This window comes from Brassica napus, chromosome C6 (genome assembly GCF_020379485.1).
Source record: "Brassica napus cultivar Da-Ae chromosome C6, Da-Ae, whole genome shotgun sequence".
In the NCBI taxonomy this organism is placed as follows: Eukaryota; Viridiplantae; Streptophyta; class Magnoliopsida; order Brassicales; family Brassicaceae; genus Brassica; species Brassica napus.
Genome location: NC_063449.1, coordinates 32314101 through 32332542, shown reverse-complemented (window position 1 = coordinate 32332542; position 18442 = coordinate 32314101). Strand labels below are relative to the sequence as shown.

Here is an 18442-nt window from a genome sequence, read left to right as displayed (position 1 = left end):
AGAGAGATAATATGATCCTCACAAATTGATTAACACTTTGCAATGGTTATAGTATGAGAGCATATAGATTGTTTGAACTCCAGTAATGTTTTTGTGTCTACAACTCTTTTTCTACTCTCAAGCAAACCAACTAAAGAGCAACACAGACAAGTTGTGTTTTAGAGAAAACAAAGAAGAAGATTTAGGAAGCATATAGCTTGGTGAGATCTTCAGAGAACTCCTTCCTAATTACATCTCTTTTAAGCTTTAGTGCTGCTGTCACTAACCCTGACTCCGGCGTCCATGGAGCCGCCAACACTTTGATCTTTGCTGGTATCTCAAACTTCTCCAACCGTGATTGTTTAGCCGCCTAACAAAAAAATAACAACACACCAGATATTATCTAAGGAACTGACTGGGGACTGGGTTAAGGTGTTTTCAGGATGAACGAACATACCTTGACAAGAGACGCATACACTTCTTTCACGGCCTGTTCTTTCGCACACAGCTCTTCGAAGTTGGTGAACTCTATTCCTTGCTTTGATGCCCAACCTTCGAGTGTTTGTTGCGCAGCGACCACAAGAGCCACACAGTAACTGTAAAACGGATCAGCATGAACCATTATGTTTTCAACGTAGGGGCTTATACTGAGAGCAGCTTCCACCTGCAAACATAAAAAAACAAAGTTCATATTACGCTTTTCTGCACTAGTGAGTAAACATTCAGTTCGCGAAGACTATACTTTGCCCAAGGAGACATATTCCCCATGCTGAAGCTTAACAATATCCTTCTTTCTGTCTATTATCTCAAGGCAACCATCAGGGTGAAACTGTCCTATGTCTCCTGTGTAGAACCACCTCATCCCCTTTTCATCAACCTTTTGAAACATCAAAGTGTTAGAGAACGGTTATATTGAACATTGCAGAAAAAAACTAATAGATGTTGAGTTTCCAACCTTGTAGACTTCTTTAGTCTTCTCTTCATTCTTGAAATACCCAAGTGTAATATTTGAGCCACCAATTACAATTTCACCACGAGGCATTGGCTTATCACTGATCAAGTAGCCACCTTCCGGCCAGTCTATTAGCTGAAACAAGATATGATCATATGATCATAAGATCAGCAAATGAGTTAGATTAAGTTTTGAAGGACTGGTGGATAAAGTCAGGTTAAGAGGTTACCTTAACAAAGGAGCAAGGAAGTGGAGCACCCACACGGCCAACGGATGTGTCATCAAACTCCGAGAAAGTTCCACCAGCACAAGTCTCTGTTAGCCCATATCCCTGACCGATCGGAGCCCTGAGGAATTATCAGAATGTTAGATCATAACAGAAATGAGAGTAGCAAACCTCTCAAGAAGATATTAAAGGATGCTTTTTACCCAACGCATATGTTAATGAATCTCTGAGTGTCACCAGAAAGAGGGGCTCCACCAGAGAGCAAGTAACGGAGCTGACCTCCCAATACTGCACGGATTTTACCAAACACAAGCACATCCCATAGGAGCTTCTCCAGTCCCCAGGCTCCAAACCAGCTTCCATTGATTGCAGATAATCTCCTCGCATATGCAAAGTCGAACAGTTTCTTTGCCGCTCCTCCCTTTGCATCAACCTGATGATCAGAAACTGTCAGTGTTCATGCAATCATAAGGTCTTAATCACATTTAAACAAGTTGCAGAGCCAAAGAGTTTCAATGTGAATCAAACATGCACAAACCTTTTTGCGGACACCGTCCCTGACACGATCAAGAATGGCTGGAACAGCTGTCATTATAGTAGGCTTCAGCGCTGTGACATCTCCCTTTGTGCCCTTTTTAATCTTGTTTGAAGTATCAGTGAGCGTCAAGGGAGATCCATATCCAATAGCACTCCCAATAGTAGCCATTACACTCTACAACAACGATATTCAGTTCATATTCAATAAACGCATTGAGAGGGTCAAGGAACTGCAGGATAAACACAAGAAGATACCTCAGCTGCTAACTCAAGGATGTGAGCCAAAGGTAAATACGCCATGTATGTGTCCCTCTTCCCGAGGTCTGGAACAATTGTCATCACTGCTGAAACTGTAGCTAGGACATTACCATGCGTCATCATAACACCCTACACGATTTGAGGAAGTGAGATAATCAGATTACTAGTAAGAGCTCTGAAACAACAGAAGTAAGAGAGTGAACTGGTTAACCTTGGGGAGACCAGTGCTTCCACTAGTGTACATTATAACAGCAACATCAGCTGAAAGTGGGAAGCTAGGATCAACAGGACTTTCACGCCCAAGTTTCTGAACATCAGCGAGCGAAGTCGTCGTCCAAGTACTGCTCGCTTCAGATGGGAACTCGTCATCCATGCAAATGACGCGTTTGACAGTCTCAAGCTGTTGGCTTATGTCCATGAGCTTCTTGAGTTCTTTGTTACCACAGATCACGGTTGTGACCTCTGTCTGAAGAAACAAACAAAGAAAGACATAACTAACTAGTAAACAAACAGAGAAAAGAAGCAAGGAGCTCTATACCTCATTAAGCGAGTGACAAAGAGCTTCCTCTCCTAAAGACGAGTAGATAGTAACCACAGTGACGTTGCGCCTGAAGCAGCCCTGTAACGCAATAAACCACTCTTCTCTCGTATCCGCAAAAATAGCCACACGCTCCTCAGACTTGTGCCCAATCTGAACCAAACCAGAAGCAAAACTACACACAGCTTCAAGCGTCTCCCCAAACGTCTTCCACTCGTAATCACCCAAATGAAGCTTCTCAAAGACCTTCCCGTCCTCGCTAGTCTCGACCTCTCTAGCGATCAACCTCCTGGTGCCAAGGAAGAACCTGTCGCTGTGGCTCTTACACGAGATCTCGAATAGCTCCGGGAGAGTGGAGATGTCTTCCCAGTGGGAGCTGACGGGATCTTTGAACCTGTGGTTCCTAACGGTATGACCCGGCTCTCCACCGACGTCGTCGACGACCACGCCTCGTTTCTTGTCTTTCTTAGCGTTGCGGACCAAAAGGGTTAAAGCTAGAGGGACAATGACACCAGCAGCGTAAGGAATCATCTTTCACTTCCTGTAGTAATCAATGGTGAACGTCTTTATTCACATAATCAATACAGGGAAGAGCTACAAGAGTACACATTTGTTAAAAGCAGAAGAACACTCTCGTAAAGTTAGAACTTTTTTAAAAAATTTGATTTGATCTGAGACAGAAAAGTTTTAAACTTTTGGAAGATCTGAGAAAAGGGAGAGAGGAAACAAACTGATCAAAGCCTTTTAGAGAGAGAGAGAGAGAGAGAGTTCCATGAAAGATTCGAATAATGTAGAAGAAGAAGAAGAAGAGCTTACTTACAGTGATCGACGCAGATGAACGGAGAAGCAAAATACAGCAGAGAGCGGAGGTTCTTATTATTTAGAGAGATAGGCGGTGAGGGGTATAATGGTCTTTTAGCGGAGACGTCGAGAGGACTGTGGAGGCGGAGAGAGAGAGTCACGAAACGAAGAAGAAAATAAATAAATAATTTTTTTTTTTTGTTTTGAAGTATTTTAAGGAGACCATACACGTGGATCACACATGACGTGGAGGATGGAGAGATGATCTAGACCGTAGGATGTGTGTTAGGTTAATAATCTGACAAAACGGCCATGCAATGCAAATGGAGCCTCCTTCCAGTTGGTACGCCAAATTTAAATGAATCTCTCCTTTTTTCCTTAACAAAAAAATAAAAAAAATTTGAATCTCTGTTCTACAAAACTCTCTAATAGTCATACCTTTCGCACCTAATTTCACAACCATATCTATCTGCTTTTTTCTTTTGTAATCCCAATAAACAATAAAACGAAAAATTTGGACAAGTCAGGAATATTTTGGTCGAGTTAGATAAGTTTGGAATTTGAATTGACACTTGCGTTGGTTACTTGTGAAAATGCTTACATTGTGTTGGTTGCTTACTTACTTTGGAGACTGATTCTTCTTCTGAAACCAAGAAAAGAGTGTAGTAGCTACCCTACATCACCAGATCGTAATTCAAGATCATGCTCTTGATCTTGTGTTACCCTCTCATCCGATAAAGCATCATATAACATTAGGAGTCTTGGTTAGATTACACAAATTCAAAAAGCATGAAACTAGTCAGGACGATGCTTAGGCTAACTATTAAACACTACGGAACTCTGTAAATGGGCTTAGTGGCCCAATTAAATATCTTCCCGAAGCCTAAGTATGCTCCGGGTCCAAAATCAGTTTATCGAAGAGGAGATGTTATAAATTAGATAGATAGAAAAAGAAGATGAAGAAAAAATGAACACACACATAGTTGTAAAGTAGTTTGTTAGCAGTGACATCGAAAATCCGAGTTGATGACATGGCGGATGACATGGAAAATTAGTTAATTAGCCGATAAACGAATATATAACTCAGCCTACGTAAATCAGCTCTCGTGTACAATGTAAGTCAGCCGAACCGTGGATACTATTTCAATAATTAATCTTTTGATCCGAAATCAGCTGTAATTAGGATGAAAAACCATAAATCAGTTGTATCGTCACATAAATCAGCCGTCAAACAAATGATATTCTAGTAATTAATCTTTCGCTAATAAGTCAGCCGTAAACAAGCTGAGTTTAATGTTAATTCATCCTATTACGGCTGATTAAATATAAACTCAGCCGTAACAACATCCAATTAGTCAGCCGTAAATTAAATAACTCAGCCAGTCGATATTCATTAACTCAGCCGTGGAAACATACCTCAGCCATGTCTTAACTACAACTCAGCCGAATATTCCAGCAAATCAAACCGCCGATGTATAAGTTACATGTAACTTGTGTATGTAAGTCAGCCGTTATCACATAAATCAGCCGTACCGGACGGCTGACTTATGTTCTTAAATCAGCCTTTTCATCTTAAGTCAGCCTTGTTTATTAATTCAGCCGACACGTAGAAATAAATCAGCCGTAACGACGTATGAAGTGATTTACGGCTGACTTAATGAAAACACGGAGCCGAATTCCTACGTGGCGCCGGGTTTTTACTTACGTGGCAGCGAAAAGTAATGACATTCTTGTAAATACGATTTTTCTGATAACGTAAAAAAAGGGCACGCTTAGTATTTAAAAAATGTCAGTAGTAAAAAAAGATCTGTATGGTTCTAGTTAATTGTCCTAAAATATTGTATATTTGAGTAAATTTTCCTTATTTTTTCCTAGCTTATTGTTTACATAAAGTGTGACCAGCAGATGGGTTGACTTTTTAGTGATTTGACCAAATCAGTCAAACTCAATATACAGAAACAATACATATGTCAAAATTGGTATAGTAGGTATTTTATACAAAAATATCATGCATTTTTGCTTTTGATACTGTACATATGAAATCTGTTTAGAGATTCAAATATATATATATATATATATATACTTTCTCTAATTTATAACGACCGGTGATCTTCCATTCATGAATGAATGTCATCGCCGTTTTCTTTTACAATTCGGCTGCCTATTATATTAAGAAAACTTAAGACTCTATTAGGTTTAAAAGGCTATCTCGTAGTTTTCCTGAATCTTCTGCATTCTATTTATAATTTAAAAAAATTGAATTTAAAAAATGGTACAAGTATATTATATCATTTGGTAGTTTTGCATTTAGTTCCAAAAAATAAGTTTCTTGTTTATATTTTGATAAATTACAAAAAAATAAACAGTAAAGTAAAGGTAGAGCATACACATAACGTACAGCTTTGCTGACAGAAAACGTTATTAGAAACAAAAATGCATCTAGAATTTGTAACATATAAAATCAATAAAATAGATATTCCATACCCAATTAATATAAACAAAAAAATAGAAGTAGCAGTGGGAAGTCAACGTCATGTTACAAGTATATTCATCGGACGGCAGTGATCTCCTCCCCATACCCTCGGAAGTACAATGTGACAAAATACCACAAAACAAATACTACAATCTATAAAATTGCTGAAACAACACAATTACTTTTCGACTGTGACTATAAAACAAAGATAACGTTTCAATGTAACACCAAAAACGTTACAAATGAAAGACAGTTTCGTGATAATTTTACTCTATTTTCTTATTTTGAATTGTATTTTCGGATGAATAAAATAAAATAATTTAATTATAAAAAGTATTTCTTATACTAAAAAATAAAAAAATGGAAACATACGGAAGAGCAAAAACCATTATTTTCATGGCGTAAGAGAGAGAAGAGGAAGAAGAAAGTTCGAAACAAATCACACGGAACCAGACCAGAGCTCCCTCCTCTCCTCTCTGCTACCGTTACCTTCTCCAGCCTTCATTTTCATTAGTGTTTCCTCTCTCTCTCTCTCTCTCTCTCTCTCTTTGTCACGGCTCCAACTCCTAAAACTCTTAAAGCTTTCGGTGGGTTTTCGTCTTTCCGCGATCTGATTCCGAAAGTCTTTCACTTTCGGGAGAAAGAGATCAGATGGAGGAGGGAAGCGTGTTCAGATCGGTACTAGCGATTCTTCAGTGGTGGGGCTTCAACGTTACCGTCATCATCACGAACAAATGGATCTTCCAGGTGTCATCACTTTATTGATCCGATCTCTCTGTCTTGTGAATGTAAAGTTTACAACTTTTTTGGAAATTTATGCAGAAACTGGATTTTAAGTTCCCACTATCGGTTTCGTGTGTTCACTTCATATGCTCATCGATTGGAGCGTACATTGTGATCAAAGTCTTGAAGCTTAAACCTTTGATCGTGGTTGAGCCGGAGGATCGATGGAGGAGGATCTTCCCTATGTCTTTCGTGTTCTGTATCAACATAGTGCTGGGGAATGTCAGCCTTAGATACATTCCTGTTTCTTTCATGCAGACTATTAAGTCCTTCACTCCAGCTACTACAGGTTAGGGGTTTCAGATGTGATCTTTCTCTTTGTCTTATGTTCTTGGATCTCAAGAGAGTCTCTGATTGTTTTTTTATATGTGTTGGAGCAGTTGTGTTACAGTGGCTGGTGTGGAGAAAGTACTTTGAGTGGCGTATTTGGGCGTCTCTTGTCCCCGTTGTTGGAGGGATTCTTCTTACTTCGGTTACAGAGCTTAGCTTTAACATGTTTGGGTTCTGTGCTGCTCTGTTTGGGTGTTTAGCTACTTCCACTAAGACCATTCTTGCTGAGTCTCTTCTTCATGGTTACAAATTTGACAGGTTAGTGCTCTTTTTTGGTGTGTCTCCTCATGTGTTTCTTTCTATGATCAATGACTGTCTCTAGTTGTGTCTTCATTTGATGAGATGCCATCTTAGTCTTAGTCATAATTGAAAATGTGATTGATGTATCTCTCTTTCCGGTTAAAGAGTCAATCAGATGAGCTTTTTGAGAAGTTAACCAATGAATTGATTGTTCTCTCTTCTTTCTTTTAATGTTAGCATAAACACAGTATACTACATGGCGCCTTTGGCCACCATGATCCTCGGGATACCTGCACTACTACTGGAAGGCAACGGGATTATGAGTTGGTTTGAATCACACCCGTCTCCCTGGTCAGCACTCATCATTATCTTCAGTTCTGGTGTGCTAGCCTTTTGTCTCAACTTCTCCATCTTCTATGTCATTCACTCCACGACTGCAGTCACATTCAATGTAGCTGGAAACCTTAAGGTGACCAAAACAAATCTTTAACTCCATAACCCACTATCGTATATGAATGCATGGTTCATGGTACTTTTGGCAGGTTGCGGTGGCTGTATTGGTGTCTTGGTTGATATTCCGTAACCCGATATCGTATATGAATGCTGTTGGATGTGGGATCACGCTTGTGGGATGCACATTCTATGGATACGTGAGGCATATGCTTTCACAGCAAACGCCTGGAACTCCGAGGACTCCTCGCACACCAAGAAACAAGATGGAGTTGCTTCCTCTTGTTAATAACGATAAACTCGAAGGCAAAGTCTGATCTCTGCCCGAGATAGAACTTTAATAGAGAAATAACATTTTGTCTTGTCTTATTTTGGGATGGTAGAAAGAGATAATGGTTCTTCTTATTTTTTATATCTCTATGATATGTAGAATCTATAGTTTATCTAATACAATTTTCATTAAACCTCTAAGGAGAAAAGTACAAAAACACTTTGATGAATGAAGAAATCATGCACTAAGATTAGAGAGATTGATCTTTAATTTCTGCTAATTTATTTCTGAGCAAACGTGTTTTAATCTCTCCTTGAAGTGTGTAACCTTTCCCTTGACCTGAACTCAAGGAGAAATGGAGAGAAAGCAATCATACTCAGAAACTATGGTGAGAACCAGTTAGTATTTGACTTTCTAGAGGAAAATTTTTAAGAAGAGGCAAACACTATTTTTTATTGATTTTAAATCTTATGACAAAGATATCGATGTATCGATGTAGAACAAGACTATTTTTGTTTTACTAAACAACAGCATCTGCCAAACATTGGGGCATTCACAAGGCACAATAGAAAAGTTGGATCTTCGTCACGCATTGTGCACGCGTTCTTGCAGTCGTCCATTTTCTTACAAGGGCCAGAGGGTGGGAATCTATAGTGACATTTAGCTGAAAAGTTTATATAAAATAAATAATCTGAATCAGCTCATTTTATTCTATCATTCAGTTATACAGAACTAGAGTAAGACAGTATATATTACCAGTTGATTGAGCAAATAGAAGAACAAAAGCTAGGATCAAAGAAGCAAGTTGAATCTTCTGTGCTGACATTGCTTTCTTTGTATCACTTTTCTTTTGTGAAGATGTTTTTTTTGGGTTTAAGATCAAATGACCATCTCCCTTTAAATACTTGCTTAAATTTGTATATACGTTACTTATTAATTAGTTTGTTAACAAAGATATATTGTTTCAGAATACAGATACAATAATTGTGTAAATCTTGCATTAATTATATAATATTCTCTGGAGAGAAGAAGTGAACATCCATTCCTAACATAATTTATTAACAAAGAAATAATATATTTACATATATCTTCAGAATCTAATTGCAATAATGTGTGTAAATCTTGCATTAATAATATTCTCAGCAAAAACAAATTGCAAACTTAGAGTTCTGGTCAAATTAAAAATCGGTAGGATATGATTTTGTGGGATATAATACCAAAATTAAACCATTCTATTCATTACTTACTAAACAAGCATAACATTAATTACAAGTTTTGGTCAATTCATGATCCTTGTCCAAATTAATCTGTTGCACCAACCAAACTTGTACATCTGAAGGGTAAACATGAACCTCACTCAGGCCCGGCCCTGAACTAAAACTCATAAAGCCAGGGCTTTAGGCACCAAATTATATATTTTATAGGGGCACCAAATCTCGCTACATCCCTTTTAGTGTAGTGGCTTGTGCGTAGTCTTCCTTCACATGTAGGTGTTGTGTTTGAAGCCCTTCTTATAATCGTTTTTTTTTGGTGATAATAATGGTAATAATGAAAAGATTTGATCATTACAGATTTTGGTTATCCTTCCTAAAAACTTTTGTTTCCTTTATCTACGGAATATAGTAAATGATATTAACTTACAAATTAAACAAAAGACAAACTATTAATTTTATTTCCTTTTTGCTAATAATAATAACTAAAAGATTGGATCATAAATATTTTGAATATATTTTCTAACAAATTTACGTTCCTTTTATATATGTATTAAAATGCATGATATAAAATTATAAATTTACAAAAGTAAACAACAACTAAATCTTCGTTTTTCATTCTTCTCTATCTTCTACAAGTTTCTAACTTAAAAAAACTCAAAAATATGAAACTAGCTTATGGTGATAAAAACTATTTAAAAAAAAATTACAAACTAAAATTGATGTCGTTATATCTCATATATGTTGTATTTTTATTTTCCATAATATATTTATATATATATATATATTTTATTCTTTTTTTTGACATCATATATTTTATTCTTTTATTGTAGGATTGTTAATGTTTTGTGTCTTATGATAAAAAAATTAGAATGTTTATAAATAATTTTAAAATGATTTAGAGTAAAAAAAAATTTAGAGTAAAAAAAATTTAGTTAGGGGCATCGTTTATTTGATGTCTTTAAGCGCCATATTAGTCCGGACCGGCACTGATCTCACTGTTCCTTATTGCATTGGCAGTAATAAGACGATACCATCAAAGGTGCAGAATCTGGTAGGCGGCTAGGGCTTATTGCTTGCCAACGGAATCTATTTAGCCAAATACATTGTGACAAGAGTACATATGGAAAAGTAGGATGACTTAGTAGTGAATTCAGAAGGAAAATTTTTTCATAGGAACTGTATGATGTAATGGTCAAAAATATTGGAGATACAAAGCTCGAAAACAGAGTTGAGCCAAGAAATTAAAAAAAAAAACTCCTCTTAGCTGAAGAGAATGATCTGTTTTCATGAGGCAGAATTGGTTCAGCAAGTCTATCACATTATGAACCAAGATGAAGAGCAGGATCAACAGGAGTGACAAAATTCAAGCAGAACTATTATGTAAGAATAGAGACAGAACTGATGCAGAAAAATGAATCAGAGGATCGTTTGCAATCACAATCTGGATTTTTTTTGTTGTGTGGTTTATGTTCATCAACATAGAGTGGTGACTCTATTATATCGTGGACATGTCATTTGATTTCAGACCCTTCAATTAGTGCACAACCAGAAACTGCATTTTTTTTTGTGATTGCAGATGGAACAGGATGGTTCTGTTTTAGTGTTTGATTTGTCTCTTTGATCTCTCAGATTCCAATGGTCTCACTGTCACTGAAGCATTCTTCAGCTGAGTTTTTTTTTTTTTTTTTTTTTTTTTTTTATCAGTGAATGAACATGTTATGTCATTGTGCTTCTGAAAAAGGAGAGTCTTGTGGTTCTGTACAGTGTTAAAAAGCATGAGAATTGTCAAAGCAAGTCATGTTATTCATGGGACCTGCAACAGCTCCTTTGTGGTGATGACAGGTTCACCGTGAAGCATAAATGGAGATATAAGCAAGCAACCACATTTTGTTTCAGATTGGCTTTTGTGTTTCTCATCTGTTGTGAAGTGGCTGTGGTTTTTTTTGACATATTCAGTTGAGTATCATGCACAGCTTCAGGTGCATAACACTGTAGTAAGATCTTTGGCTGCATTGGAGGGGACATTTGTGTGCAGTTTTGAGCTACCAAGGAACATACAAAATAGCAAGAAAATACAGAGACGCAGACATTTTTCTAGATACTAATGGTAATGGACGTAGTCTATTGCTGGAAGGAAGCAACAAAGCTGGTGTTACAAATACAAGCTCCAGGACACTAGTTTGCACAGCATAACATAATGCAGTGAGAATTTACAGATACTTGTTGGAATTACTGGCTAAGAACAATAGAATAAGAGTTAAATACATGTGCAGGTGAAGTCATTGCGTCTCCACCGGTGTGTCTTCTTCATTGGAGTTATTTTACTCTATTGTACTAATCATATGAGGCCATCTTAGTCTTAACTGAAAAGGTGATTGATGTATATCTATTTCCGGTTACGAATCAAACACAATATAATTTTACGGTTTGATAGGACTAGAAGAGCACATGTTTGATTGATCTTTAATTTATAATCTATGTAATCAGCCAAGAAGTGCATTGGAGAGTTTACAAGATTTGAACATACTGGCGGAATTTTGAAGAGGTTGAAATCGAAATAAAGCTTAGGCGGGGCCCATTACAAGAACACCGTAGAAGTAAAAAAATAAAAAAAGGCAGCCATGTTAAGGCAGAACACTTGTTTTTTAGGATTACGATGAATCAGAAGACGTAAGTTAATATGATATAAATGTATGTATTAATAATTTTACATGTCCGACATAATATAATAATATGATATGATGAATATGTCTATTATATAACTAATCTTTTATTATTATTATTATATTAAGTTTGTTTAAAACATTTCTTATGTTATTTTCTGTTTTTATTTAATCATTAATTAAGAACTGCAAGGTAAATACATAATAAAATATATAGTAGGGGAATTGCCACTAATACCACTTTCCTAATACCACTTTTCAACTTTACACTTTTCAAATTTACCTTTAAAATTTTAATGGGTAAAGTACCATTATACCCTTATTTAATCAAACATAAACCTAGTGTCTTTCTTCCACGATTTCTTCAATCTCAGATCCACTAATAACAATCTATCAAATTCTCTTCGGTGATCAAATCCGGCGAGATTCGATGATTCTGAGGAGTTTTCCGGCGAGATTTGACGACACCGGCGAGTTCTCCGGCGAGATTTGAAGACGCCGACGAATTCTCCGACGAGATTTGATGACGCTGACGTTCGGTGAGATTTGACGAAGACTTCAACCTCAAACGAACAGAACAAAACGACTTCTTACCACTAACACGTAACAAAGGTGAGAGGATAATATATGGTGATTTTCGTCACTTTCTGTAATTTTTCTCATAATCGATCAGTTTCTGGGAAAGAAGACGAAGCTTTTCTCATGAGGTTTTAAAAATTTCAAATTTATAAAACCTTATAAATATTTATCGATGAGGAACATAGTGTTATGTTTTATCGTTTTTTGATATATCTTGTTGATTCTTCAAACTTTAAGTAATTTTGTGCTGAATATATTTTTACTCCTACTAACTTATATTTCTTTCTTCTCTAGATCTTTGTCCTGCGATAAAATTGGGAGTTGCTCCAAATGAAATCACCGGTGAACTTGGGAGTTGCTCCACGACAATGTCATTGTCCAAATCGACAAGGCTAATAGGCAGTCGTTCTATCAAAACAACGAGACTGTACCACACGGATTCACACATACTTCAGAGGATATCGAGGATGGTGAAGTTATCGGTATCATCACTTTGGAAGATGTGTTTGAAGAGCTTTTGCAGGAAGAGATTGTGGATGAAACTGATGAATATGTTGACGTTCATAAAAGGTTATCCTCTTTAATACATTTATGTAAAGATGTTTCAGCTGACTGACAAAAAAAAGTCTCCCTAGTATTTGCAGGATTCGAGTAGCAGCAGCAGCAGCTGCCTCATCAATAGCTCGAGCTCCTTCAAGCAGGAGATTGATTGCACAAAAAGGAGCTGTGAGTTAATTGCAAACAAAGAATGATTTGTTCTTATGTTGGAGAAAGTTCAAGATTTTCTTAGAGATAAGTTGTGTAACTTTGATTCGCAGGGAGGAGGACAAAATAGGCAAGCGCAGACGGTAAAAGGTTCTATTACAGAGCCTGTTGAGGGGAAGCAACCAATGTAATGGATGTTGTGTCGTTGCTTGAAGGGCTAAAACTCTTGTTTGCGTTATAAGAAAGGAACATAGAATAAAGTAAAGATCCAAGTCTTGACCACGTTCTGTTCAATTGGAAAATTCATCATATAAGAGATGGTTTGTCCCCCAGTTTTTTGTCTACAAATGCGTACAATTTGTAATATACTCCAGTACTTATATTCTTTTATACGTGTCATGAAGTTATCACAGTGTGCTCTTATAAAATTTATAAATGGTTCATAAATGGTTTTATAAACCTTTATAAATAGTTATATAAATATTTATATTTTTTTTTATAAACCTTTACATTTTTTTTATAAACCCTTTATAAACTCTTCAAAACCCATTAAAACCTTTTATAACCCCTTACAAATCTTATATAAGCTTTTATAAACTTATTGAAACCCTTTATAAACTTTATAAACCCTTATAAATTCTATATAAAATCTTTATAAACACATGTAAGTGATTTTGTAAAACCTTTATAAATATTTATAAACCATTATAAACATTTTAAACATTTTGTGATGACTAACTTATGGGAGCTACAAAGCAGTTTCAATATGTTCTTACTGTGAGATCAGAGGTTAGATTTGTACCCGAACCTCTTCTTTGGAGATGAAGTGTTTAAATCCTTTTAGGAGTTATGATAGTTAGAGGTGATCTTGAAGTAGAATGTGGATGGAGGAAATTAGCTAATATACAAGAAGAGATTATAGCTGTTTGCAAAGTTACTAGTGTACGTGATTTTGGCGACTAAGGTTATTTGAATTGCTTGTCAATGGTCTTCCGGCTCGAGCTGAGATCACATATGCTGCAAATGGCAGAAGGTCAAAAAAATTTCACTGAAAGTAACATGATCCTGCTAAACATTTCTTTGTCTAACTATGGAGTTTGAATATTTTTGCAGGGTGAGTTGTGTGATGTTGAACAAAGGCAAGCATATAGTTGAAGTTGTTTCAAAGTTGTTTATAAATCATTTGTAAGAGTTATAAATTATTTATAATGGTTTATATATCATCTATAAAATGTATACATATTATTTATAATGGTTTATAAATTATTTATAAGGATTTATATATAATTTATAAAGATTTACTTATAAATTTTATAAGAATTTATAAATGATCTATAAACAAACTCTTCTAACTGATTTATAATCACTTCTAAATTGATTTCTAAACTCTTATAAATTGGGTTATGAAGATTATTAAATTCTTATAATCTTTTGAATAACTCTTATAAATAGATTTATAAACCTTGTAAATTAATTATAAACACTTATAAATAAATGTATTAACTCTTATAAATAGCTTATAAATAGTTTTATAAACCCTTTTAAATAGTTTTATAAACCTTATAAAACCCTTATAAATTATTTTACAAACTCTTATAAATTGTTTTTATAAGTCTTTATAAATTATTATAGACTCTTATAAATGATTTAAGAGACTTTCTAATTGATTATTAAACCTATAAACCTTATAAATTTTATAAGACTTTATAAACCTTAATATTTTTTTGTTTATGAACTGATGAGCTCTTGAAAATAGTTATTAATAGTTTAAACCGATTTAAAAGCCTTTCTATATTAGTTATAGACCTTTATAAATTCATTTTTATAGATTTATAAATCTTTATAAATTTTAAATACGCATTTATATATCCTAAACTCAATTGATTTTACAAGAGGTAACAAAAACCAGTTTTAATAAGGTGTTATAAAGCTACTAAGATATAAATTTTGAAATAAACCATTTTGCTTTGATTTTATAAGAGCTTATAAACTTTCTAAATTAAAGCAAAACCATAAATCCAACTCATAATATTCAGAATACTCAGAATTCTACAACACAAAGTTTACCAAACACGCATAAAACATACTCAGATAGTTGTTCAAACATAAATATAAGAAAGTGATAAAGTTTTTGTTGATTCCCACATTAGTACTCATTGCAATTCCGAGAAGATATCAACCGCCAACTTTTCTCGGATGATTGCAATTTTTTCTTCACTCAGCTTTGTCAAATCCCCTATACGCATTGCATGGCACTCTATCAACTTCAATGCATAAACTCCACTGTCTTCTATTTTAAGAACCTGAAACAAAAATTTGTCAGTAATATATTAGTCTTAAGAACATAGCCGATAAATTATAATATAAGTTATTTGATCTATGATACAAATCTAACATGAACATTTATAAGCAGTTATAAAGATGTTACCTGTGGAAAACCTTCAGATACAATTTTTATTGAGAACTTGCTTGTATCCATGCTGACATCTTTGAAGAAATTGCGAATCATGAATGGTAGAGCCATCGCATATGCATTTACATAAGGTACCAAACTCGCATCTTTGAACTTCAATGCTGCACAATTGAATGATGTGGTACTTCTCTTCTCCAAGTTGACTACAACTCCAAGCCAATACTTTTCTTCTACTGCAATAGCCGAATAGAGAAAATTGATATTTTTCTCTATGTTGTACTTGTCAAAACCTGTTCCAAATTGGAAACTTTTCTTGTCATCTAAAAACTCATCATAAAGCTCATCTATTTCTTCAAGAAACTTCACTCCAACAACGAAGGCAGTTTTGTTCAGAAACAAATCTGGATTGTTTATCTGTTTCAGTTTCAGCAACTCCAAACCTGCTTCAATATGCTGGGACAAAATAACAAATATTCAGAAAAGCGATCATATAGTTTTATAAAGAAGATTAATATAAATTTATAAGGGATTATAAAGAATTTTTGTTCAAATATAGCCTAACCGTTTTTGAAAGCTTTTTTTCCCGGTGTTTCAATATCTGAGAACTACTTTGCGGTTACTATCTCTTGATTGATTCTCAGTTTCCTACATTGTACACTCATACTTATTATGTAGGTATCCAGTTTCACCTCATGAAATATATAGTTTTTTATAAAATAAAAACTTACTTTTTTTGTTTGACATTTTCCATTCTCTCATCTTTTCTTTTCTTGTTTTATCAACTGGCTCAAAAGGATGGAGAATCGGATGTTTCTTCCTTGCTCCTGCAAACGGTGGCTGTGTATGAATGGATGGTATTTGACCTCTTTCACTTCTTCTTAGTGGAACATTATCTGTATCAGTTTTAATCTTCTTTTGAAGTGGAGGCTCAATATCTTCGTTTACCTACAGACAAAAAAAAATTAGTTTTTGCAAATGGTTATTATGTCTATAAAATAAATCAATATTCATAAAGTTTGGAAAACAAACCTGGCTGTCTTGTTGTACCAATCTCTTTTTAATTTTCATTAGAGGTTGAAAATCAGAAATCTCACAAACATCTCTCATAAGAACCTGATTCATGCAAATTGTTTAAGAGGCCTTTATCGATCATGAAATATTTTATAAAGCTTTATAAAATACCTCATATGTACCCTTTCCACTACGACTTTCTTGGGAAAGGAGATCAAACTTAGGCGACGTAAATGTTGGAGTAGGCGATGTAACCTGCAAACAAAATATTTGAAAATTAGATGTTTATGATATATACATTAAACTTTACAAGGCCTTATAAAACTATACTAATTTTGTACCCTTGTATCAAAGTTTGGAGTATTGAATGTTGGAGTAGACGACGTAACCTACAAAAGAGAACTCTTTTTTTTCCTAATATTTCTGCTACCTTCTCGACATAATCAATCTTTGAGTGATGGATTATCGCTTTGGAATTATCTGGTGGTTCTCCAGCTTCATAAACCCTCATAGGCAATCTCAATGTTGTGCAAAACTCGTTTCTATCCAACTGCAATACAAGACAACACTTCTTGAGTTCACACATCTTATAATTACTTGAAACCCAAATTTATAAGGGCTTATAATGTTTCAAAACAAAACTCAATGTTCACTATCGATACTCTTTCTCTTAGATCTAACTAGGGACATAATCCTCAGCCAATCTTATTCTATTTTCTTATAACAGAAATAAAAAATTCAACAAATGACTTGAAACAAACAAAAAGATACACAAATTTAGGAAATTACTTGTAGAGAATCATGAAGAGGAGATTCGTGAATAAGAGAATCGCTAAGAGGAGAATCGTGAAGAGAAGACGACATTTTTGAGATGAGATTTTTGAATCGGGATTGTTATTGTCGCGATTCGTCGTCACCAGTTGCTTTTTCCAGAGAGATGTTGTGACTCGTGAAGGAGAATACCTTTTCTCTTCTTCGTCGTGAGTTTCGCCGTCGTGACTATCGTCGTCCGCCGTGAGTATCGCCGTCCGTCGTGGAGATTCGTCGGGGGGGAACCAAAACCTTATCTCTTTCCCTTTCTCTGATTTAGTTAGGGGGTACTTAGGTCATTTACCCATTAATGAATAAGGCATTTATGAAAAAGTCCCTTTAGTTGTGGTATAGTTGAAAAGTGGTATCCAATAAAGTGTAAAAGTAAAATTTCCCCTTAGTAAAATTGATAACTAACGTGTTAACTCAACGTTAACAAAAGTACCATGTGTTAATGTTTGAGTTAGTATCTTTTTTTTGTTTTCTACAAATATTTTGTAATTATGTACGTTCACTTTTATTAATTAGTGAAATATCATTAATAATTTGATATAACTATTTACTTATTATTCGAATATTTTTACAAAATTTCTTAGTTTCCTTTTAATTATTAATTTTTTAATTATTATTTCAAATTATGTTTGGTGATTCAACAATTTTATATACATAAAATGGTTTATATATGTGAGAGCTTAATATATCTAGGGCACTTTGTTCGTAGAAGAATTTTTGATATCTTGCATATTTCCATTGTTTTATCCATTCACCCATGTGTATTTTGATCACATAGATTAGAATTTAGCCATGTTTAGGTTGCATTTTGCATACATGAATCTTTATTAGGTATTGGAATACCACATGGAGTTCTTGGAGACATTTGAGTGCATTTGGAGCTCAAAAGAGGTGATAAAGGTGATCATTGGACGAGCAGTGCATGAGAGCGACCTCACCGGAGCGACACCGTGAAGTCGCTGTGACACCCCTCCAGAGCGACTTGGCCAGAGCGACACCCCGATGTCGCTCGCGTTTTCATTGCTCGGAGGCACGAGAGCGACCTTACCAGAGCGACGCGGAGAAGTCGCTCGCGTTTTCATCGCTCGGAGACACGAGAGCGACGTCTCGCAGCGACCCCTCCAGGTCGCTCCCGAAGCCTGGAGCGACCTCTCGGAGCGACTACTGGAGGTCGCTGCGCATCTTTTGTTTGCTCGA

The 18442-nt window shown here is 35.3% G+C and overlaps 2 protein-coding genes and 3 long non-coding RNA genes across 6 annotated transcripts; 2 read left to right on the top strand and 3 right to left on the bottom strand.

Moving 5' to 3' along the window:
* Positions 1 to 43: 43 nt before the first annotated feature.
* On the bottom strand, positions 44 to 3031 carry LOC106372084 (long chain acyl-CoA synthetase 9, chloroplastic; the record flags this gene model as incomplete). The annotated part of the gene is given in 10 exon segments (NM_001316278.1): positions 44 to 349; positions 437 to 643; positions 722 to 856; positions 935 to 1066; positions 1161 to 1278; positions 1361 to 1590; positions 1696 to 1869; positions 1950 to 2081; positions 2164 to 2418; positions 2491 to 3031. Coding segments are annotated over 10 exon segments (2082 nt in total). The 5' UTR covers positions 3022 to 3031.
* Positions 3032 to 6120: 3089 nt separating this feature from the next.
* On the top strand, positions 6121 to 8038 carry LOC125589255 (UDP-galactose transporter 1-like). The gene is made up of 5 exons (XM_048761790.1): positions 6121 to 6511; positions 6587 to 6836; positions 6928 to 7135; positions 7355 to 7586; positions 7660 to 8038. Exons 1-5 carry the CDS (start codon positions 6416 to 6418, stop codon positions 7882 to 7884), a joined length of 1011 nt encoding a protein of 336 aa, XP_048617747.1. The 5' UTR covers positions 6121 to 6415; the 3' UTR covers positions 7885 to 8038.
* A 233-nt stretch (positions 8039 to 8271) lies between these two features.
* On the bottom strand, positions 8272 to 9241 carry LOC125589256. Its single transcript, XR_007325427.1, has 2 exons — positions 8595 to 9241; positions 8272 to 8502 (listed from the first exon to the last, which is right to left on the bottom strand). It is a non-coding gene; the product is annotated as an uncharacterized LOC125589256 (long non-coding RNA).
* Positions 9242 to 12075: 2834 nt separating this feature from the next.
* LOC125589253 lies at positions 12076 to 13398 on the top strand. Its single transcript, XR_007325424.1, has 4 exons — positions 12076 to 12327; positions 12589 to 12864; positions 12939 to 13020; positions 13113 to 13398. It is a non-coding gene; the product is annotated as an uncharacterized LOC125589253 (long non-coding RNA).
* Positions 13399 to 13637: 239 nt separating this feature from the next.
* Positions 13638 to 17579, bottom strand: LOC125589254. 2 transcript variants are annotated; one of them, XR_007325426.1, is made up of 4 exons: positions 16595 to 17579; positions 16442 to 16525; positions 15975 to 16357; positions 13638 to 15865 (listed from the first exon to the last, which is right to left on the bottom strand). It is a non-coding gene; the product is annotated as an uncharacterized LOC125589254 (long non-coding RNA). The 2 variants fall into 2 exon arrangements; XR_007325425.1 differs by having other exon boundaries at positions 13638 to 16357.
* Positions 17580 to 18442: the final 863 nt, after the last annotated feature.

Coding starts and splice junctions, on each gene's coding strand:
- LOC125589255 (XM_048761790.1), top strand. CDS start 6,416: ATGGAGGAGGGAAGCGTGTTCAGATCGGTACTAGCGATTCTTCAGTGG. Junction 6,837..6,927: donor CTTCACTCCAGCTACTACAG/GTTAGGGGTTTC, acceptor GTGTTGGAGCAG/TTGTGTTACAGTGGCTGGTG. Junction 7,136..7,354: donor CATGGTTACAAATTTGACAG/GTTAGTGCTCTT, acceptor TTTTAATGTTAG/CATAAACACAGTATACTACA.